This window comes from Mesocricetus auratus, unplaced genomic scaffold, assembly GCF_017639785.1.
Source record: "Mesocricetus auratus isolate SY011 unplaced genomic scaffold, BCM_Maur_2.0 Super-Scaffold_100676, whole genome shotgun sequence".
Classification (NCBI taxonomy): Eukaryota; Metazoa; Chordata; class Mammalia; order Rodentia; family Cricetidae; genus Mesocricetus; species Mesocricetus auratus.
Window position 1 is genome coordinate 97,975,422 of NW_024429266.1, and position 22,435 is coordinate 97,997,856.

Here is a 22,435-nt window from a genome sequence, read left to right on the forward strand (position 1 = left end):
TGTCCCTGAACTCAGGGACTGGACTATGTCGACCACCTCAGCAGCCAGGGCTCTGCCTCTGCCATATGAAACTGTGGCTCTGGGTGATGAAACACCCTCCTCCAGGTGCCAGGACAGGGCACTTAGGGCAGCTGTGGTCCCAGGCTCACAGGGAGCTCACAGGAGACTCTGGGCACTCGCTGGGGCCTCAGCCAAGTGTAGTCTGCTGGGGGAAGAGATGGCAGCTCCGAGGAGCAAGTGCTGTCGTAAACTCAGTGGCCTGGCCTCTGTGCGCAGTCCTGCTGCCCACACCCATGCCCTCGTGGTTCTGAACCACTTAGTCCTGGTCTGAGGGCCTTATGATGTGGGGGGTATGGCTGCAGTAGGGCTGTGGTGAGCCCACTGGGCTCTTCATGGGCCTCGCCAGCAAGAAGTCTCCAGATTCTGGTAGGCTCTGCTCCTGGGGTCTCTGTGGTAAGAAAGATGCCGGGAGGTCTGTGGACCACCACAGTCCTACTGAGGCCTCGGAGCGGCACCTGTCCCCACCAGCCCCTGACCTGTGCCCAAGTCTAATAGGTAGGACATCCATCAGGGGCCTGCAGGGCGGCTCCCTTATAGTGGGGAAGTTGAGGCTCTACACTAGAGCCTGCTCTGTCCTGGAGCAGTGCCAGGAGGCAGCCATCCTTCTTATCTTGCTGCCCAGGGAAAAGAAATGGGTTGGTTGTGCACACGAGAGGATGCCCTGACTCCAGGCCCGGGCTGAGGGCGGGCGCCCACCTGAGAGCCTCACAGTGGGCAGTCGTGGGTGGCTAGGGCAGGTTCCCTAGGACTCCACTGGCCAATGGAAGGTGGGTGAGGAGAGGCCAGGCTGCAGTGGGCCCTGAGTGGGAGATTCTGCTGTTAGCCTGGAGTGAGCTCTCGGGGTAGAGCTCTGGGGTCTACCCTGACAGGAGTGTCCTGTTCGCACACTCTACCTTTGGCGGAGGGCCCGTAGCCACTTGGTCCCATGTGAGTGACATGCTTAGCAGGGCTTGGGCCCTAAAGATCTGCTGTGCCTGCTGCTTTTTCTGCTTCCCCCCATGGCTAGCCTCCAGCTGGTGTCTGCAATAACTGGTCTGTTCCTACCCATGATCTTGATACCTCTCAAGATGACATCCCCACACCACACACAGCACACCCACACTGTGTACCGCAACCCACACACCTCACCACACACCACACATGACATTGCACGCTACAGACCTCACGCCACAGATCACACCTTACATACAGCACACACCACACACACACACCCCTCCCAGCACTCACCGAAGGACTCACACAGTGGTATCCTGCCTTGTCTTCTTGTCTTGTCCTGGCTGTCACTGCCCCCTGGTGGCCTAGTCCATCCCTGTGCAGCCACAGGAAGACCAGGCAAGGTGTGCCCTGCTCCAAGGTGTTTGTGGCACACAACTCTGCCATCACTCCTGTTCACTTGGTTGGTGGCAGTGAGGCTTGGGTAGTGTCTGGACATTTGGTCACTGTCCCTACGCCCCAGAGAAGATTGTGCTTCCTGCCCTGGCACCTAGGGGCCATGTGACTGCTTCACTGCCCCTCCAGCTTGTAAGGTGACAGTCTCTTCTCTTCCTCTGTGTTGCCCTGGCATGGACTGAAGTCGGCCCAGTCAAGCCCAGCCAACGCTAGCTCCAGCTCCGACTCCAGCTCCGACTCAGACTTTGAGCCATCTCAGAACCACAGCCAAGGTGGGTCCCAAGGGGAGGAGGAGCTGGTAGAAGGGGGTGGAGGTGGGGCAGTAGAGGGGTGTGGAGGCGGGGCAGTAGGCACAGCCTAGGAGGAGCACAGGCCTGGCTGGAAGTGGCATGACGGGGCGGAGCTGCTTGTTTCTTCAGAAGGACTGATTCTGGGCTTGCACTCTTGGGCCAGACCTTCCTTTGAGCTGTCCTCCCTTCCCCCTGGGCGGAACTCTGCCCACGAGGCAGGGGAGGCTCATGCTATCAACCAGGACACCTACCAGAGTTCCTAGTGGTGTGGGGATTGGTAAAGACAAGGAGCTGTGCTCACTGGGAGCCAGGTCACTCCCTGGAACCCACGGGCCCATAGCCAGAGAGGTGTTCCTCCGGAGGGACAGCCACTCTGCATTGAAGGTCCAGCCTGTTCTGGAACATCAGGATGATCTCTGTTCCAGTGAGCCTTCCCAGGGAGGGGCACTTAGGCTAGCTTCTGTATCCTGCCTCCCAGGGTGGCAGCCTCCTTTGGGGGGCAGGAGCTTGGCTGGGGGGATGGGATCCTTGAAGCCCATCTCTTCCAAGGTTCTTACCCCTGCTTACAGAGAGAACCAGCTGAGTCGGCATCATGTGACCAAGGTAATTGAGGGCTTTGTGTCCCTCGGTTGCCTTGGCAACAGGAATATAAACCAAAGATGCCGTCTGTAGGGGACTGGAACTGGGTGCCTCTGGAGAAAAGGGAGGACGGTGGACCCAGGGCATCCTACAGGGTTTCTGAGGCACAGAGTATCCCCACAGAGGGGTGCAGGCTAGGTGGGGACTGTGGTCCCAGGCAGAGCAGGGGGCCAGCTGGGACTCTGAGCTTTGGCTGCTGTCATGGAGAGGTCTTGCAGGCTAGTCGCAGATCAGGAACCTGAGGCCTGTGAGGAAGGCCAGGAAGGTAGGGGACCCTGCTGCAAGCCACAGGAGCCCAAAGATGGTGATGAGTCTGGGGTGGCCCTGGGGGAGTCAGCCGAAGGCTCAGCTCCCCCCTGTTTGCCCCAGGACCCCTGCGCTCCATGGTGGAGGACCTGCAGTCTGAGGAGTCGGATGAGGATGACTCATCATCGGGAGAGGAGACCACCGTCAAGGCCAACCCAGGCCGAGAGTCCAGGTGAGTGGGCAGTGCAGTCCCGCTGGGCCTGGTGGTACAGACGCAGCCCAAGGTGTTAGGCCTTCACTGCTAGGGCCGGGCTGGGGAACTGACGCTGACCAGGCTGTTCTTTTCATCATGGCCTTAGGTGACTTAATGTTGACTGCCAATGGGAGAGCTGGGCACAGCAGAGGTGTGTTGGAGGGTGGGAGGCATCGGTTCCCAGGTGAGCCAGGGTTAGCGCAGCCTTCCCCCGTGATGCTTCTCCTTACCCTGGGCCACTGGAATGGGAGATGTACCTGGAGTCTTTTCCGGGCCTCCAATAGGCTGAACACCAGGTTGTGGCAGCTGGGGATGGCACAGCTAGCTAGGGCTCCAGTAGCTCTGCTTTAGGGTAGTGTAGCCAAGAGTTCACTGTAGAGACGTCCCACAAGGGTTGACACGGGATGGTGATAGTCCCTTCCCGTCATCCAGGGCTGCAGCCTTTTCCTATCCACAGTGAGGCAGTGCCCACCACACAGCACCATACACCTAAGAGCCACAAGATTCAGGCTTAGCTCCCACAGCATCTGGCCTCTGCTCACAGAGACCACTTGACCCTGGGAGAACAGGGGCAAGCAGGTTCGTGACACTCACAGTCGATCCCATCCACAGGGGTCACAGCTATGCGGGTTGTCCTGTGGGGACACCATCATCTTCAGGGTGTTTGTGAAGGGCCCTGGGTGGAAGCAGGGCTAGAATTGTTCGTTGTAGGGAAGGATCACACACAAGGTGCCTGCCGGAAGGCCCCATGTCTTGCCTTGCTCCCTAAGGAGGTCCAGGGTCCAGCATCCTCAGGCGCCACCTATTGAGCAGCACAGGAGGAGGCAGAAGTAAGAGAAGCCTGAGGCTGTGGTTGCCTGGTAACAGCCTGGCCTGGAGTCCTGCCTGTGGCCTCAGAGCAGGAGCCCTGGCAGAACCAGCTGACTGGGAACTAAAGAAGGAAGTTCTGTCCTGGGGAATGGTTCAGTGGATAAAGTCACTTGCTCAGGCCTGAGGACCTGGGTTTGACCCCAGAACCCACATGGTGCAAAAAGAACTTATTCTGGGGCCTGTTGGAGCCAAAGCATGCTATTGAGTATGCCAGGAGATTGCTGTGGCTACCATCAAGGAGCTTCCTGCTTACCCTGTTACTGATAGGACAGAACCAGGAGGGGGTTGGGAAGCGTTGTCCAGTTAGTGAGACCTGCTGGTACCATGTGATTCAGTACTACTGCCCACCGTGGACTAAGGGTGTCTGTCACTTGGGTACTCCAGTTAGACATCATTCTGTGACCTTTACAGCAGGACGGCCACTGACTAGAGTGTTCAAGGTCACATGGGGTCTCCTGCAGCAGCTCGGGATGGGTCAGACAGCCCTGGAGCTCAGCCCTGGGCAGCTCCTCCCAGGGGTGAAGGCGGGGCACCCCATGTCTCCACTGTAGTGTACAGCATGAGTCAACTGGAATCCTTTACCCTGCCTTTTTGTTTTTAGGCTAAGCTTCAGTGACAGCGAAAGCGACAATAGTGCTGACTCCTGCCTGCCTGGCCGTGAGCCCCCGCCCCCCCAGAAGCCACTCCCTCCCAGCAGCAAGGTGAGAGAGTGGGGTCAGGCTCTGAGCTGGGCTCTGGGGCTGTCTTGGGAGTGTTAGGTAGGGCATGCTGGAGCTTACAGGTCTGGGGTCCCCACAGGTGTCTGGCCGGAGGAGCCCCGAGCCCTGCAGCAAACCTGAGAAGATTCTGAAGAAGGCTACCTATGACAAGGTGGAGGTGTTGGGCCCCTGAGGATGTGGGTGGGTTGGGTCTTGAACTGCTGCACCTGAGTTCCCCGAGTTCATTGACGCACTTCTCCCCAGGCTTACACGGACGAGCTGGTGGAGTTGCACCGGAGGCTGATGGCTCTGCGTGAGCGCAATGTACTGCAGCAGGTACTGAGCCCTCCCGCCCGTACTCTTCCCTCCCCTCCCTCCCCTCCCCTCCCTGGCATGGGCACCCGGCTCTGTTCCCTGAGTCCACCAAACCCACCTTACAGATTGTAAACCTGATCGAGGAGACCGGCCACTTCAATGTCACCAACACCACCTTCGACTTTGACCTTTTCTCCTTGGACGAGAGCACCGTTCGCAAGCTGCAGAGCTGCCTGGAGGCCGTGGCCACATGACCCCGGCCGCCACTGTAGAGCCACGGTGGGCATGGGCATGGGAGGGGCTGGGCATGAGGGCTGGCCCACCATGGCTCCCGCTCCCGGTACCACCCCCAGCTCACCATGGTGCCCTGGTGCCCCTCAGTGGTTGGTGTTGAAGGGGCTGTGGGCCACACTTCCACAGGAGGGGGTGACACAGGACACGTGTGGCCTGCAGCCCCTCATCCATTCTGCCAGTTGTCCACTGTGGGTGGGGCTGAGTGGCAGATCCCTGCCTGGGCCTCTCTGGGTGGCCAGGATGACCACAGTCTTCCATGCAGTTCACAGGCCTTCCTCTGCTGGCCTGCCTCCTAGACTCAAGGGTCTGTCAGCATGGCCAGGGCTAGCCTGCCTCTGGCACCCTGCCATACAGCCTTGTGTATTGTGTACTCTGGGTGTGTCCAGCAGCTGGGGAGGCTCATGCCACCCCCTGCCGGAGCACAGAGGATCTCCTCTCTAGATCCCAGGGTGCCACTGCTTCTCGTGGCCCCAGGCCAGTGAACACTACGATGGGCACGAGTCTTGGGTCCACAAGGGCCACCTCTGTAGCCGCGTGCCAGCCAAGCACCCATGGTTCTGAGGCTGGCCATGCCGGCACTCCTGGGCCACCATTCCCCATGGGCCGCCGCCTCTGCTCTCTTGCTGATCAAGTCTTTGAACTTTGAAAACATGAGCTTTTGCCAAATATGATAGGACGGTGTGTGCGAGGCGGGCCCAGCCCCAGACTGCCTCTGTCCCCAGCCACATGGCCTCTGCCTCCACAGTGGGCCTTGAGAGGCTTTGGACCTTTGCCCTATAAACTGCCAAGGGCCAAGCCAGCCCCTTCCCATGCCCAAGCCTGGAGTACACCCCAACCCCAACTCCAGTTGTTGTCAGTGTTTGTGCCCCAACCAAGGTGTTTGAAAGAGGCCCGAGCCCAAGCTGGCTCACAGTTGCCTCTGATGTTGCTTCCTTCCCAGTGTGGGTCCACTCCTGGAGGCCTGGCCTCCCAGCTCCCTCTCCCTGTCAGAAAGACCCCAGCCTCTAAGGCTTCCCTAACCCCCAGGGAAAGGAGAGGCCTCCCCTGCAGCCCCCTCCCCACTCCCTCAGCTGGGAGGAAGCAGGGTTTGGGCTTCACACCTCTTCCCAGACAGGCCGACAATACTCTCCACCAGCGCTCTGCAGCCTCAGCCTTTGGTCGGAAGGCCCTGGCATCGTGGCAGCCATTGGCATCCACATGGAGTGCGCCAGGGCCCCAAACAGCCTCAGCCCAGGGTGCCATTCTTCCTCTTGCAGTCGCCAGGGGCCCAGCCCTCCTGCTGCCCTGGGCCTTGGTGTCCAGCCCTTCCAGATGCTTCCAAGGCCCTCCTGGAAGCACCAACCCATCTCAGTTACCTCCTCTGGCCGGAAGGTCACACCACTGTCCTCCAGAGCCACTCTGGGGCCCATGCTGGCTGTTCGGAAGCCTAAAAAAGCAGCTTGCAGACAGAGCCCTGAGGGCTCTAGGGACTAGTCCATAGGAAGGGGTGGCCCCAGGACTGCCCCCCAGTGTGTCCCTGTGCTGCAGCCTCCTGAACCAGCTCATGACACTGGGTGCAAAAGGTATTGGATACCTGTCCCTCCCCAGGGCTTCACAAGATGTGTCTCCAGGAATAGACACGTCACCGGCCCAGACGAGCCCTGGACAGAGGGACAAAGAGCCGTGTTTGTAATGAGCTGCAGGGCTGTTTGTCCCGCATTTTAAACTTTTTGTTAACTTGTGAAATTTGGAGGAGTTTTATAGAAAATAAAGTGAGATGGGAGCGGTGAGTGTCCCACCTGTGATTCAATCAGGAGAGGAGAGGAGAGAGTACCAGGAGCCTGGGCTGGGGCTCCGAAGAGGAGGGGGTGGGCCAGCAGGGGGAGCGAGTGGGGGTAAAGTGGATGGAGGGCGCCCTTTTCAGGGATTCCCAAGTGCTGGTCTCCCACAGGTCTCTGGTGTCACCCTTACCCGGTCCATTTTCACAGACTTGAGCTCCACCCAGGAGCATGCATGAGTGGCATACAGAAGCCCACATCCTCAGCCCCTGTGCCCACGTGGCAGCCCCCTCTTGAGTCCTGTTAGCAGGTGATAGCTGGGAGCTGGTGCTCAGCGGTGAAAATGAACTCCTCTAGGGCTCCTGGGCCGACACCGCCAGCCCAGCCCACTTTGCTCATCCGGGTACTGCTGCCAGAGATGGTTCCAGAAAGCTGTTGCTGGCCACTCTCAGGTGGCAGGAGGCCTGGAGCAGAACCCTGCAGAGACACACTCAGAAATTTGAGGGCTAGACCTTCAGAAAATCTGCTGTGTGAGCCGTGGGGGCCTGGGTTCCATTCTAGACCCACATAAAGTGGGGCGTGTAACGTGCATGTGTGTCTCTGGTATGTTGGGAGGGGCTAGTGGGGCCAGAGGGCAGTGTTGGGTTCCCTGGGGCTAGAGTTGAAGGCTATTGTGAGCAGTGCAGTGTTAGGAACCCAGCAGCAAGCACTCACATCTGCTCCCCACCCCCATCTGCTGCAAGCAAGGCAGCCCACAGTAGTGTTGGCTAATCTGGGGTCCCCGGTGACGTCATTGTCGAGGGGGCAGTGACATTCTCATGCAAACATGATTACTTCCCAAGGGACCACCCCCTCCCCTGCTCTCACCATACTCTTCCCCTCGTGTGTTCCTGCCAATGTCACCTACCTTATGATACAGCTACAGAACCATGCTGTTGGAACTGTCTTAACCTCCCCTTGACATCTGAGCAGCCTCTAGTGTTTTCTCCCAGCAGTGTGAACCACTGCAGTCTGTCTGGCACGCGGCTTCCCCGCCTGATGCTGGTCTGGACAGCTGGAATTGTCTGTCCACCGTCATCCCCACCTCCAGACACATGCAAGAACTATGCATGCTCAGCCTTTTTTCTCTTGAGAATGGAGACGGCTTCCAACTTAACTCACAAGTCAGACTGGGAGCCAGAAACCTGAGCCGTGCACTTCGTTGGTTATAACTTCCTGGGTAACTGAGAATGTGTGTTCACCCCAGATAGGATACCCATGGTAGACCAAAGGTCAGGTAGCTTGTAGCTTAGAGAGTCAGGCAGATCCCTGGGGTACTTGGACTGTGTCACCATTGAGCCCACCCCAGCATGGGTGTCTATTCCTAAACTGTCCCTGGAGGCCCATGCTTGACTCTCCCCCCCCCGTAATCTCCCCTGCCAGCAATCCTGACAATACATAATGTGTGTGAATGGGCCTCAGGAAACTTGTTTCTTCCAGAACCTCTGAGTGTTGTTTCTTCCTCCATTTTAATGAATCCTATAGGACATCAGGGGATATGTTCCATTTCCTCTGTTGTAAATTCTGTTTACTGGCTGCCCCAGCTGATGGGACATTCCATGTAGTTCCCCATCAGAGCTTGCCCAGCCATGTGTCCCCAGGGCTACTCCAGCACAAGCTGTCTTGAGGCAGAGGCAGGCAGATCTGTGAGTTCAAGATCAGCCTGGTCTGGTCTACAGAGCGAGTTCCAGGGCAGCCTTGGCTACAGAGAAACCCTGTCTTGGAGAAAAAAAAAAAAGAACAACAAAGAGTTCAAGATTGTTACTATAGTTTGAGGTGTTGAGAGCCTGGGTGGGGGTGGGGTCCCAGCTGGTTCTTATGAAAACAGCATGAGATCCCGAGTGTACCCCCAAACTCCATACCCATGGGCTGCTCTCGGGTTCCGGTGTTTGCCTCTATTGCACCCACTGGGAGCGTTTGCACTGTTTCCAAGGAAAACCAGGTCTCAGCGATTCCTTTAGTACAGTGTGCAAGAGGGTTGAGAGGTGGCTCAGTGGTTAAGAGATCTTGCTGCTCTTGCAGAGGACCCTCGTTCAGTTCCCAGCTCCCACATGGCAACCCACATCCCTCTATAGCTCCAACCCCTGCCTAGAATCCCCTAGTGAGGCTGGGGCATGCAGCTGGAGCTCTGCCTAGAATCTCCTGGGGAGGGGCTGCAGGTGTGGCTGAGAACTATCCTAGTGTAAGGGCCTGGGCTCCAGACCAACGATGACAAAAAGCAAGTGTAGTTTTCAATGTGAGAATAAAGTCTGTAGGGGCTGGAGAGATGGCTCAGTGGTTAAGAGCACTGGCTGCTCTTCCAAAGGTCCTGAGCTCAATTCTCAGCAACCACATGGTGGCTCACAACCATCTGTAATGAGATCTGGTGCCCTCTTCTGGCCTGCAGGCATACATGCCGGCAGAATACTGCATACATAAGTAAATCTTATAAAATGAAGTCTGAGGTGGGAGCCATTTCAGTTTGGGAGTCTCGCTTGAGGTGTCAGCATGAAGCCTGGGTCAGGAGTGGCTTCAATTCAGGGTCTTACCCTGGTGTCTGTGGCCTCTGGGCCCTGCTGCGTGCTGTGCAGTGTCCTGGACCTGCTGCACACCAGTCACGACAGCCAGGTGTCACCCAGTGTCCCTTGACAAAATCACCTCTGGGTGAGAGCCACCACTTTAGTGAACACATTTAATTATTCTCTTAACAATTCAGATCCCAACACTAGAGGGCAGGCTATGCCCTCCACCCACACACAGAGCACCCCGCCTCATGGAAATCGTCCCTTCACAGGCAGGATGGAAAAACAGGAACTTCCAGAAGATTGGGGTGCACAGGCCGGCTAGGAGCTTGGACTCGCTTCATAGAATTTCTGGATGTCCTCCTGGTATATCTTGGTCACAATGGTCCTGTTCAACTTGGACATGGGCCCTGCGATGGAAGCAAGGCTGTGGTGAGCCCCTTGCAGAAGCCTGAGCCTCCAGAGAGCTGTGTGCATGGGAGCTGGGGCAGGAGAGAGACAGAACCCACTCCAAGGCACCCCATGAGTTCTCTCCTGCAACGGTTAAACGTAGGCATGGAGATGCCACCCCAGGGACCTTGGAATAGGCCGATCTTCAGCTAAGAGGAGAGTGTTAGGGCTGGGTTCAACGGTCCACATTTTATACAAGCAGGACTTGGATGCGGGTGATGTTTTTGAAGATTTATTTTAAATATAAGGTGTGTGTGTGTGTGTGTCTGTCTGTCTGTCTGTCTGTCTGTGTTTGCAGTGCCCTTAGAGGTCACAAGTAGACGCCAGATCCTCAGAGTTGGAGTTAACAGGAGGTTGTGAGCTGCAGTGTGTGTGTGTGTAGGCACTGGGAACTGAACTTGGGTTTGGGTCTTCTGCAAGAGCAGTTAAGTGCTTTTAACCTCTGCACCTCTGTCTGGCTCCAGATGTGGGACTGTGCTCATCTGTCCCGAGGAGGGTGTCAGATGCCATGCTCCATCACTCTCACACAGGGTCTCTCACTCAACTTTGAACTAAGCTGGTTGGCAGCAAGCCTCAGAAATCCTCCCCGTTTCTGCCCCCACAGCATGGGGTCACAGACCTGCTCCACTACACCCAGATTTTTAGAGGAGTCCCCGTGGCCCTCATGCACAAGCTCCCATAGCCACCAATCATTTCCTGAGCTCCCGATGTGTTTTGGTTTTCTTCCCAAGGTAGGGTCTCACTATGTAGCCCTGGCTATCCTGGAACTCCCTCTAGCCCAGCCTGCCTCTGCCTCCTGAGTGCTGGGATAAAGATGTGCATCACTACTTCTGGTCCCTCCTCCTCCTCCTCCTCCTCCAGACTCATTCATTGGCCTGGTGCTGGCCAAGTAGTCCAGACTGATGGTCCAGGGAGGACCAGGGAGTCTCTGGTCTCAGTCTCCCAAGCATTGGGGGATAGCTCAGTGGTTAGAGCACCTGCTGCTCTTGTGGAGGGCTTGGGTTCAGTTCCCAGCACCCATATGGTAGCTCACAACTACTTTTGACTGCAGTTGCAGGGGGTCTGGTGCCTTTGTCTGGCCTCTGTGGGCACAGGACAAACACGGCAAACATACATTCAGACAGTCATACACATAAAAATAAAATCATTTAAAAGGCAAACAGCATGCTTGCGTCGGTTTGTTTGTAACATGAGTCTGGGGAATCAAACTCAAGTCTTCATGACTGTGCAGCTCATCTTCACAGACTGAGTCGTCTCCTCAGCCCCAGGTTTGATTCTGAGACAGGATCTCTCTCACTTGGTTCCCTGGGCAGCCCTTGAACTCATGAGTCTCCTGCCTGACTCCCAAGTTCTCGGCTGACAAATGTGTCAGCCACACCTGTTTTAAGTGTGTTTTGTTGCAAAAATCAGCCAAGGCCATGTGACTACAAACCCTTCCGGTACTCGGTGGAAGCCTGGGGCTAGGAGGCCCCGAGGGTCCATGGCGCATGCCTGCCACTCACTCACCAAGCTCCCCGCCGCTAACAGAGAAATCGTTGTCTAGAATGACCCACTTAATGATTTTGGCGCCTTCCGAGGGTGCCTCCGCATTCACGTCCTGGATACCCTGGCTGATGAACTCTGTGACCAAGGGGTCACGGTCGTATAGGACGTCTGTCAGCCAGGTGGACTGGCTCCGAATCTTCCGGCAGCAGGCCACAGCCTCGCTGGTCAGGGCACTACGAGCTTCTCCAGTTTCCGGATTGATCTGACACTGTGGAGACAGTGTTCTGTGAGCATCCTTCAGGGGCCACGCCCACGGTACGTGGGTCCTCCAGGCTACAAGTGCCAGATCCCACTAGGGAGGGGCAGAGCATGCTGCTCAAAGGTCATGCAAGCCTGCAGAGCAGGCTGCTGGGAGTTGGTTCTCTCCTTCCACCATGTGGGTCCTGGGATCGAACTCAAGTTGTCAGCCTTGGCAGCAAGCACCCTTACCCACTGAGATAGTTCTCAAGCCCCGCCCATCTTCCCCTCAACCGGGCTGTGGTTGGGATCCTCAATTTGATACCTTGATGACAGTGGCCCTGTGTCCATGCTTTGAGGGACACTGGTCAACAGGGGAAGTTCTAGATCCTTCTACACTCCCAGGCACTCTGTATTCCTCCCCAGAACCAACAACCGGAGGAGTTGGGGTGTAACTCCAGGTGAAGGCTGCGTCAGGGTACATCTTCAGTGTGAGTGGACCAGGATCTAGTCACCATGAGAACCCACCCCTAGGGTGCATCTGGGTTTCCAGAGGCTTAACTGAGATGAGAGGCCCATCCTGAATGTGGGCAGGGGTCCCTGGAGCAAGCAGGGCTGTGAGGTGACTCGGGGTAAAGGCCTTGAGAGGCTGAGGACATGAGTTTCGTCTCTGGAACTGTGTACAGGTGGGAGGCTTCTGTCCCCTCTCCCACAGCCGCTCTGCCCCAAATAAACACACACAGACTTACATAAGTATAAAACATTTGGCCAGCGGCTCATTCTTATTGGCTAGCTTTGTCTTAATTATTAAGTCATTTCTATTAGTCTGTGTATTGCCACGAGGCTGTGGTTTACCCGTAATCTGGCATGTTACTCCTTGGGCAGCATGGTGTCTCTCAATGACCTCCCTCTGCCTTCCCTCCCCAGTCTTCTCCTGGTCTGGAAGCCCCGCCTATGCTTCCTGTCTGGCTACTGGCCAATAAGTGTTTCATTCATCAACCAGTAAGAGAAACATATACAGAATGCTGTCCTTTTTTTTCTTTTTTTAAAGGACTTTCATTTGTATATCAGGAAAGAACGCACTCCACAAAACAGACATCCTCACAGGTGTTGTGGTACATGGACACAGATACCCATAATAAGAAGAAAGTAAAAAAAAAAGCTGGGCGTTGGTGGCGCACCCCTTTAATCCCAGCACTCGGGAGGCAGAGGCAGGCGGATCTCTGTGAGCTTGAGACCAGCCTGGTCTACAGAGGGAGTTCCAGGACAGCCTCCAAAGCCACAGAGAAACCCTGTCTCGAAGAAATAAAAAAGAAAAAGACAAAAGACAAAAGCAAAGTGTTGTGTGTAAGTGTTTGTATGCATGTGTGCGTGGTGCGTGCAGGTCAGAGGTCAGCATCAGGGGGTGTTCCTCTGGCACTGTTTGCCTCTTAAATTTGAGGTATGGTCTCTCACTGGCCCGGAGGTTCGCTGGGATAATACAGTGTGCTCCATCGTGCTCAGCTCCACACACGTGCTCTGGAACCCAAACTCGGGTGTTCGTCGTTGCATAGCAAGCACGTTATCCATGAAACATCTCCCTTGGCCCTTAAATTGCTGCTGGTTAGGGATTCAGTCACAGTGACAAAAGCCACTAAAATGGTGACTAAGTGACTCCCATCTAGCCCATCCTCATCCCATACTGTCAGGGTCTTGCTCCGTGGGAGCCTCCCGGTACCTTCAGTGTAAGAAGGGCGCACAGGTATGGGGCATTCTGGCCCACCACCATCACGTAGCGCACAATGGGGATACGCGTCTTCACTCGCTCCTCGATGGGACTGGGGTTGATTACTTCTCCTGAGCTCAGCGTGATCAGATCTGTGGCAGGAATGAAAAGCATTTGTCTCTGAGAAGGGACATCAAGTGGCTTATCGGCCCGAGTGGGGGCAGTCCCTGGCTTCCCCTCCTGGACAGGGTGGGGCCAGCTGTGCCTGGACGGGGCGGGGCCGGCTGTGCCTTCCCTGTACAGCGTGCAGCCTGCACCTCTGTCCTCACCGCTGGTATTCCCCAAGACATAGAGGAACTTGTCGACGTCCAGGAAGCCCAGGTCATTTGTGTGCAGCCAGCCCTGGCTGTCCACCTTCTTCTTCGTGCCTTCTTTGTCATTGAGGTACCCCATGAAGATGTGGCGGCCCCACAAACACAAGTTCCCGATGTTTTCCTGGTTCTCCTTTTCCACCTTTGTGTGGGAGCTGGGAAGTGCCTTCCCAGAGCTGTGGGCATGGAGGGGACAGCAGGGCTGGCATACTCCCGCACGAGGATGGGTACCCTTGGGGCCTCCCCATCTAGTCCTCTCCTCCCACCCTTCACCAAGTCAGAACATAGCAGAGCAGAAAAACATGAATCACACTGCATTCTCGGGGTCAGACAGGCCAGCGAGGCTGGCCATCTGGGTTTGCGGTTTTAGGATTCAGCCCCAAACTGGGTGTGATGGCACATGCTTGTCATCACGGTGTTTGGGAAGCTAAAGCGATGCATTTGCTGTAAGTTTGAGGTCAACCATAGCCGTGCAGGGAGACCCCATCTCATAAACCAAATGCAACAAAGTGGGGAGGGGGCTGGGGTGCACACCTTTTATCTCAGGACTTTGGAGGCAGAGGCAGGCGGATCTCTGTGAGTTCGAGGCCAGCCCGGTCTACAGAGCGAGTTCCAGGACAGGCAGGGCTAGAGAGAGAAACCCTTCAAAACTGCTATGCCTCGCCTCATGCACAGCCCGAAGCAATATCCACAGAGGCCTGGTTTCCCAGTCTGTCTCCAGGCCGCCCGCTATGTACCGCATCTGCTTGGTACTCAGAGGGGCCTGGATCCCACCTTCCTTCACCCCCACCCCACAGAGAAATGTGATCCCAGGGACCCCTGACCTGCCGCTGTCCCCGGGGAAGACCGACCCACCCCCCGACCCACCTCAGGAGTCGGAAGGCCTGGTGACTGGACAGAGTGTGCAGTCCGCTGCACTCGGTCAAGCCGTACATATCAAAGATGGGGATGTCCAGGCTGAGGAAGAAGTCCATCGTGGTCCTCGGCAGCCCCAAGCCCAGGTTCAGGAACTGCTGGCAATGCTTGAGACCCAGGAACTTCCTGGCAGGGTCGAAGGTCAGCTTTTTGGCCAAGCCAAAGCACAGCGGCTGGTGGATCTGTCTTTAGAAGCGGAGCGATGGCCAAGTGTGACCGTTGCCACGCCCCTGGGTCGCCTTCTGCCGGGTCTCCACCGCCCCGCCCGGCTCCCAGCGCCCCTGCCCCGTCTGCCCCGTCCCCGCCCCCCCCACCCCGGGGTCCCCAGCGCCCGCCGTACCCGAGCAGCCGCCTCCTGTTGGTGTTGAGCCCTAAGCTCATAGCCCAGCGGTCAATCCTCCTGCGGAAGGCGGTGGAGTCCAGCTGTTTGGTCTTCAGGCTGTCCAGCATGCGGTCCCACACCCAGGGGACGCCGCAGAACGTGGTGGGCTGGACCTCGCGGAGCATCTCCGTCAGGAAGCCCTGCATGGGGCGGGATGGGGCGCAGGGGGACCTCCATGCACTCCGAGTACATGAGGCGGGAAACTTCAGCTTGGGTCCGAGGACAACGCGAGTAACAGACAGAGCCACGCCACAGAGGCGCCTGCCCTCCAGTGGGGGAGCAAAGAAGAGAGGGCCAGAAAAGGGCGAGCCGAGACTGGCGGGCAGGGGGAGCGCTCTAGCCGCCCGCCCCCCTACCATCGTCACTTCGCCCCTAGCTCACATCTGCCACAGCTGGCACAGAGTCAGTGAAGGATCCCGGCCCCCTGTCCTTTGCTGACCACATCTGGCCACAGTCGCTCTCACCCCCAGAGCTCACCGTGCCAGGGGCTCGTGCTGGCCCGTTCCACTTCGCTGCCTCTGGCGAGGGGAAGTAGACTGTTCCAGCCACGGAGATGGCCACCCAGACATCCAAGATCTGGGCCCCGGCGAAACAGAGCGGCAGGTAGCTCACGAGGACCTCCTGGCCATTGGGTGGACACTTGTACCCCAGGCTCTGAACAGCGGCCGCTGTGGTCCACGTGATCTGCAAGACACCTCACGAAGTCAGGCCTAGGTTCTTAGTTCCAGCATCCTCCGCACTGGGCCAGTCCCTGCGGGAGCGCCACTCACGTTGTCGTGGCTGAGCATTGTGGCCTTTGGGACCTCGGAGGTACCCTGGTTGTATACCAAAGCACAGCACTGGTTAGGCTTCTGTGAGTCGATGACTTGGTCCAGTTTTTCATCTGAGATGCCGTCTGCGAGGTCCAAGAAGCCTTTCCACTGCAGAAAGGCTGGCCACTGAATGGGCTTTGGAGGAGTCGAGGCTGCCCCAGAGACCCTCCCAGCCCAGCCACCTGAGCTCCACCCGTGCACCGGAATGTTAGTCATGAAAAGGAAAGCCGTTTGATACATGCTCCAGAATGAACTTCGGGAACGCAATGCCAGGCACATAAGGACACACACTAAAGAACTCCCGTGTCACCCAGCACCAGGCTCGGCCTCCGGGTCTGGCTGGTTTTCCATCTCTGACCCCCCTGTCCGGGCATACCGAGTATAGATTTGGCTGTACTTCCTGGATGTCTTCTCTGTATTGTATGATGGCCTTGAGATGCTTCAGGTAGCCCTGGATCTGCAGAACACCGTGGGGTCAGCACCAGCAAATGGGGAGGGGGAGGGGCTCCTGTAGCTCAGGCTGAACTCAAACTCACTATGTAGTGGAAAGTGGCCTTGAAATCCTGACTGGCCTTACTACCACAGACAGTTTCTGTGGTGCCAGGGATGGAACCCAGGGCCTCATCCATGCCAGGCAAGCTCTGTGCCCACTGAGCTCAGCCCTAGTGTTCTTTTCGTTTATTTTGAAATTTTATCTTAGGTGCATTGGCGCATTGGTATGTTGCCTGCATGTATGTCTGTGTGATGGTGTCAGATCCCCTGGAACTGGAGTTGCAGCTGCTCCTGAACCACTGTGTGGGTGCTGAGAACCGAACCTGGCCCTCTGCAAGAGCAGCCAGCAGAATGCCGCAAGTGCTCTAAGTGCTGGGCCTGGCCTTCAGCCCTGCCCCAGGGTTTGTATGAGTGTTGTACACATGTGTGCCACAAGAGGGCACCAGATCTCATTACAGATGGCTGTGAGCTACCATGTGGTTGCTGGGAATTGAACTCAGGACCTCTGGAAGAGCAGCCAGTGCTCTTAATCAGTGAGCCATCTCTCCAGCCCTCCGCCTCCCCCAGTGTTCTTAACATGTGAAAATACAGGATTATTCCATTTTAAACCATTCAATTTTCTATTTCATGGCATGGAGCCTCATGTACACCAGAGGTGCTCCACAGCTGAGACTCACCCTCCCTCATTTTTACCATTCATTTTTGATGCATGTATGCGTGTGTGTGTGCATGAATGTACATGTTCACACATGCATGGAACTGCTGTTCTCCTCTGCTGCTCCCCACCGTTAGAAGTTTTTTAATTTAGTGCTCTTACTGTGTATGTGAAGCAGGCATGTGCGTCCCAGACCCCACAGACCGAAGAAAGTCCCACTAGCCCACTCAAGCTTGTGGCTCTGGTAGCCCTTGCCCTTCCCCCGACCCTCTGCCTTGAAAAAAAAAAAGCCAAACATTAGATTGTATTCCTAAAGCTACACACCAAGGTCTATTCCTTTATTTGGCCACTTCCTCTTCCTGTGGCTGACTGCCAAGGCTCAACTTTCAAAGTATTGAAGTCCAGCAACCAGAAACCCACTGTGGCTCACCTAATAACATGCCCATTTGAAATTAAACATTTCATCCTAACACAGGGCTTCCCATTTGTACCTTTACGAACGGCCATTTCCCTTTAAGGCATGCCTGTCTCCTTGCTTTGTCCTCCAGGACAAATACCCCTGCCCCCTCTCCCTCGTTCCTTCCCTTCCCCTTCTCCCCCGTCCTCTCTCTCCTGTCTTTGTCTCTTATTCCCTGCCGTCTGTCCCTCTGCGCAAACAAATACCCTTTGTGTGAGAACCTGGTCCTGCGGTGTCTGGTGCAGACACCGGCCCTTTCACTGGGAGCACCCCAGGCCCCACACACCCAGAGACTCACCTGGTTAACCTTCTGCAGCTGTCTGTCGTTATCCACCACAAAGATGTCCATCTCTGCGGCCTCGGCAATGACCTGGCAGGCTTTGGGTGAGATACTGCACAGGATGCCCACGGAGATGCCCCTGGAAGCAGAATACAGGAGCTGACGTCCTAGTGAGGGAGGGCTTTGGGGAACTTGGGGGTCTTCACACCCTCTTAGAAGGTGGGACTCAGGGGAACCCCTTTCAAAGCTCCCACAAATGTTCCATGTGAGTATAGGGAGGGCATTGAAAGAAACACGTCTGTCTAGAGGAGGGGGCATCAATGTTGGGCTCCAAGGGATGTGTCTGAGTTTTATGGGGGAGTGATGGAAGGGAAAAATGAGCATGCTAGACTGTTGTTGACAAACCCTGTCAACACTGAACTCTAGCCCATGTGCGCTCCCTGAACTGAAAGAACCCAGCTGGTTTCCACAGAGGCAAGGCCTCAAGAAACTCCAAGGACAGGCTGGGGCCCTTACCCTGCCATGATGGCTCCAATGTTGGCAATCACCCACTCTGTGGAGTTGAAGCCCATGATACCCACACCATGGAAGCGCTCCAGACCCACCTGAGGGAGGAGAGACCTTTGAGATTCGATGTCATCACCCTAACTTCACAGAAATCTTTGTTTGCTTGCTTGTTTTTTCCAGACAGGGTTTCTCTGTGTATCTTTGGAGCCTGATCTGGAACTCTCTCTGTAGACCAGGCTGGCCTTGAACTTTGTAGACCAGTCTGGCCTCAAAGTCACAGAGATCCTCCTGCCTCTGCCTCTGCCTCCCAAGTGCTGGGATTAAAGGCATGTGTCACCATCATCCGGCTCACGGGAACCTTTAGATGAGAATCTCAGTCTCCTTCTCTGGACCATTTGGACCAGCTCCAGGTGCCACATGGTAGTGATGCTAAGCAGAATGTCTCCACCACACTCTTGTTACCCATCCGCCCACCTGCCTGTCATCCAATACATGCTGTCAATCTACCACCCACTCACCCACCCACCCACCCATCCACCCAGCCACCCGCTCATCCACCTGCTCACCCACCCATCCATTCACCCACCCACTCCCCCACCTATCTGTTCATCCACCCCTCCACCCACCCACCCACCTGCCTACCCATCAACCCACCCCACCCACCTGTCCACCCACCCGCCCATCTGTTCATCCACCCACCCGTCCACCCACCCACCCACCTGTCCACCCACCCGCCCATCTGTTCATCCACCCACCCGTCCACCCATCCATCTGTGATGCCTCCCCACCACACCGGGCTGCATCTTTTGCACAGAATGTGCCCCCTGGCCCAGAGCCTTTGCATGCGCTGTGCCTTCGGCTTGGTGTACTCCTCCCTAAACTTCCCGGTAACTCCTCCCCACTTGGCTGAATTTCACTGCTGTGAAGCACTCCTTGGCTACCAGTATAAGTCTCCACCCCCGCCTCCTGCTCTTTCTTCCTCCCTTTCTTCAGCAGGCTTTCTTTTATGCCCTTCCCTAATCTAAAGGATAGACATTTACAACTTTTTTATTGTTTTATGTATGTGGGTGCTTTGCCTACATTTGGGCCTGGGCACCACCGCGTGCACATGCAGAGCCAGAAGCCGAATCGGGTCCCCTGGAGCTGGAGTGACAAGACAGTTGTGAACCACCATGTGGGTGCTAGGATCCGATGCGAGGGCAGCCGGCGCTCTAACAGCTCGCTCTGCCACATCCCCAGCTCCTGTTTCAATATGTTGTATGTAGGAAAGCATACAGTATTCACACCACGCATATGCCCTGTGTGAAAGCGTTCCGGTTTGTGAATATGCACACTCTAGATTTCAATATTTACACGAATGTATTTAACTGTGTGGTATGACGCAGTACACTTGGGATACACTCGAAAAAGCTCTGCATTTGCAGGCACGTGCGAGATTAAAAGACACAAAATACGTATTTACACAGAAACTGTCCTCAAGGTCTAAGCACACACACAAAATGCACGGTTGACATGCAGGATGAATCTCGTGCGTGGGGAAACTGAGGCACAGAGCCGCAAGCGGGTCACGTGGCCAACGGCGGCACAAATGAGCTCCAGGAATCGCCTGGTCCCGCACCGCCCAGGGCGCGGGCAGGGTGCGCGTGCGCGGGCGGGGCAGCGCAGTTGCGCACGCGCGGGCACGCTACCTTGAGGAAGGCCTTGGCGGCCCGCCGGCAGGCCTCGTAGTACTCGATGTAGGTGAGCAGTTGCCAGCTCTTCTTGTACTTGGAGCCTATCGCCAGGTAGTGCGAGTACTTGGTGGCCGCGCTCATGATCATGTCGGGCACTGTGACCGGAGGCTCGTTCTCTGAGTTCTTGCCCAGGCGCAGCTTCACTTCCCCGTCGCGCTCCGAGGTCCAGTAGCAGCTCTCGGCTGCAGGGTCAGGGCTCACTCCGTCGGATGGGTCCCCTGGGAGGACAGCGGTCAGTGTCCCCGGCGCAGGAGGACGTGGGGTCGGAGGCCATCTCCCCCAGGAGGATAGAGGTCAGAGGTCACTGCCCCCGAGAGGACGGGACAAAGGACGGGGGTGATGGCGACAGTCTCCTGACCCACGGGAGGGAGGAAATCGAGTCGTGGTGACCGCAGCCATCGGTCGATGAGGCTTGGGTGCTGGGCCACATGGCCACAGCTACCACCCTTCCCCTGGAACACCTGCTCCTCCACGAGGTCCTCACCGGCACTGGACCGGTGCCCCTCCACTACCTGTCCCAGGAAGTGTGCGGGAGTGCCACCCTCTCCCAGCACCCGGGGTGGGGGTCCCCCACCTGGGGCCTTTGTCTCTGCGACCGGAGGTCTTTGTGTGGTTGTCTTCTTCAAGATTGTGCTGTAAATACCGGTTGTCAGGATGTTTTTTGGTGCCAGGATGGGCTGGGTACGTTCAGGGCCACCTTGTTCCTTGGGGTCAGACATCCCCTTGACAGAGACAATGCACACAGGTGTTCACCCAGGGGTCAGCAGTACCCGGTAGGATGCCTGACCTCTCGGAGCGGAGTGGACAGCGGTGGGGTTGGCTGAGCAGAGAAGAGGACCTACAGAGCAGCTGCGGGTGCTGGCACAGGGAGCTAACCCAAGCGGGTGTCAGGGAGAATGTTCCCGTGTGTGCATGTGAGAATGTTCCTATGTGTGTGGTGTCAGGGAGAATGTTCCCGTGTGTGCATGTGAGAATGTTCCTGTGTGTGTGGTGTCAGGGAGAATGTTCCCGTGTGTGCATGTGAGAATGTTCCTGTGTGTGTGGTGTCAGGGAGAATGTTCCCGTGTGTGCGGTGTCAGGGAGAATGTTCCCGTGTGTGCATGTGAGAATGTTCCTGTGTGTGTGGTGTCAGGGAGAATGTTCCCGTGTGTGCGGTGTCAGGGAGAATGTTCCCGTGTGTGCGGTATCAGGGAGAATGTTCCCGTGTGTGCGGTGTCAGGGAGAATGTTCCCGTGTGTGCGGTGTCAGGGAGAATGTTCCCGTGTGTGCGGTGTCAGGGAGAATGTTCCCGTGTGTGCGGTGTCAGGGAGAATGTTCCCCGTGTGTGCGGTGTCAGGGAGAATGTTCCTGTGTGTGCGGTGTCAGGGAGAATGTTCCCGTGTGTGCATGTGAGAATGTTCCCGTGTGTGCGGTGTCAGGGAGAATGTTCCCTGTGTGTGCGGTGTCAGGGAGAATGTTCCCGTGTGTGTGGTGTCAGGGAGAATGTTCCTGTGTGTGCGGTGTCAGGGAGAATGTTCCTGTGTGTGCGGTGTCAGGGAGAATGTTCCCTGTGTGTGTGGTGTCAGGGAGAATGTTCCCGTGTGTGCGGTGTCAGGGAGAATGTTCCCGTGTGTGCATGTGAGAATGTTCCCGTGTGTGCGGTGTCAGGGAGAATGTTCCCGTGTGTGAGGTGTACAGGCGTGTGGAGCCCAGAGGCTGTCTTCCTCAGCTGCATAGTCCACCGCCCCCCTCCCCACACGAACCTGCTGCCAGTGAGAACCTGGGACCCTTCTTGCAAGTGTGTGCTGCCACACCCAGCCTTTAGGGGGTGGGAACTGAGCTCAGATCCCCTGTGTGTGTGTGTGTGTGTGTGTGTGTGTGTGTGTGTGTGTGTGTGTGTGTGTGAATTAGTTCAAGGGTAACCTGGGCTACAAGAGACCCTGGGGAGGAGAGCAGCAGGGAGGGGAGAGGCATTAAGGAGGCAAGATTATGGTGTTTCAGTACCTTCCGTGCCTAGCTGCCAGGAGCTTCTGGAGAGAGGCTGGGGTGCATCCAGCCCTCAGCACTCCCTCTCCTCCACAGGCTCTCACTGCTTTGTCATTGGGGGGGGGCAGTGGTGATTCCTGTCCAGCTCTGTCACCACCTCCCTCTCTAGTCACAGGGACAAGAGCACCCAGACTGGCTCCAGGCATGCCCTTCTATACTCCAGCCCTTGTGACATCACTGTATTCCGTGAGCCAGGGCCACAATGGCAATGTGACCCAATGCCCCTCTAAAAGAGGGTGGCTCTGGGAGACAGGGACAGGTGCAACAGAGGAGACTTTGCTAATGGCCGCCAGCCAGGGTGCTCCCAGGGTGCTGGTCCCCAAAGAGCTGGAGGTCCGGTAGCCTGAGGGACTCCAGTGTCCCAAGGGCAGATTGGCTTACAGAAGACCCTGTGTCAAAATACTAAAAATAGAATGACCTTGTGATCTGGATTCCCCCTTCTGGGCATTTGCTAGAAACCATTGGAAGAAGGAATTGGAGTTGTCACACATCCATATCCACATTTCAGTGGTTCCTGCCCCGTGCTCAGGATGAGAGAGGGAGGTGTGGGCTCTCCGGTCTGCAAGAGGACTCTAACG

The 22,435-nt window shown here is 56.4% G+C and overlaps 3 protein-coding genes across 14 annotated transcripts in view; 2 read left to right on the forward strand and 1 right to left on the reverse strand.

Annotated features, from left to right (window-relative positions):
* Mllt1 (MLLT1 super elongation complex subunit) overlaps window positions 1-6,821 on the forward strand; it is a 43,040-nt gene extending 36,219 nt beyond the window's left edge. For both annotated transcript variants that reach the window (XM_040739201.1, XM_040739202.1), the window contains 6 exons: window positions 1,634-1,721; window positions 2,748-2,856; window positions 4,349-4,448; window positions 4,546-4,617; window positions 4,710-4,781; window positions 4,886-6,821. In XM_040739201.1, coding sequence (XP_040595135.1) covers window positions 1,634-1,721; window positions 2,748-2,856; window positions 4,349-4,448; window positions 4,546-4,617; window positions 4,710-4,781; window positions 4,886-5,014 — 570 coding nt within the window. In that variant the 3' untranslated portion in view covers window positions 5,015-6,821. The remainder of the gene's footprint in view (window positions 1-1,633; window positions 1,722-2,747; window positions 2,857-4,348; window positions 4,449-4,545; window positions 4,618-4,709; window positions 4,782-4,885) is intronic.
* Window positions 6,822-9,507: 2,686 nt separating this feature from the next.
* On the reverse strand, window positions 9,508-21,997 carry LOC101823220 (long-chain-fatty-acid--CoA ligase ACSBG2). 5 transcript variants are annotated; one of them, XM_040739192.1, is made up of 15 exons: window positions 21,816-21,997; window positions 20,407-20,554; window positions 19,788-20,050; window positions 19,180-19,242; window positions 18,109-18,197; window positions 17,611-17,731; window positions 16,085-16,165; window positions 15,667-15,816; window positions 15,374-15,580; window positions 14,855-15,036; window positions 14,467-14,700; window positions 13,546-13,775; window positions 13,241-13,380; window positions 11,355-11,554; window positions 9,508-9,761 (listed from the first exon to the last, which is right to left on the reverse strand). In XM_040739192.1, the coding sequence occupies exons 2-15, from the start codon at window positions 20,549-20,551 to the stop codon at window positions 9,692-9,694; spliced, it is 2,175 nt and encodes a 724-aa protein (XP_040595126.1). In that variant the 5' UTR covers window positions 20,552-20,554; window positions 21,816-21,997; the 3' UTR covers window positions 9,508-9,691. The 5 variants fall into 5 exon arrangements, with proteins under 5 accessions (XP_040595126.1, XP_040595124.1, XP_040595123.1 ...); XM_040739190.1 differs by having other exon boundaries at window positions 11,308-11,554; window positions 13,558-13,775; window positions 21,816-21,996; XM_040739189.1 differs by having other exon boundaries at window positions 11,308-11,554; window positions 21,816-21,996.
* LOC101826989 (long-chain-fatty-acid--CoA ligase ACSBG2) overlaps window positions 19,739-22,435 on the forward strand; it is a 37,186-nt gene continuing 34,489 nt past the window's right edge. The window contains exon 1 of one of the 7 annotated variants that reach the window (XM_040739198.1): window positions 19,739-19,839. Coding sequence is in view for 6 of the 7 variants with exons in the window: in XM_040739196.1 (XP_040595130.1) it covers window positions 20,042-20,125 (84 nt within the window). In the remaining variant the exon portion in view is untranslated. Of the gene's footprint in view, window positions 19,840-19,940; window positions 20,126-22,435 lie in introns of those variants that run through there. The other 6 variants (XM_040739196.1, XM_040739199.1, XM_040739195.1 and 3 more) reach the window with 6 other exon arrangements.

What these genes read in the sequence shown, in the direction of transcription:
- LOC101823220 (XM_040739189.1), bottom strand. Translation starts at nt 20,551, where the DNA reads ATGTCTGACCCCAAGGAACAAGGTGGCCCTGAACGTACCCAGCCCATC. An exon ending in GGTGGTGCCCAGGCCCAAAT is followed by an intron (nt 18,198 to 19,179) that starts GTAGGCAAAGCA and finishes CTCCTCCCTCAG; the next exon opens with GTGGGTCTGGAGCGCTTCCA. An exon ending in GCGCCCTTCTTACACTGAAG is followed by an intron (nt 11,555 to 13,240) that starts GTACCGGGAGGC and finishes CTGTCTCCACAG; the next exon opens with TGTCAGATCAATCCGGAAAC.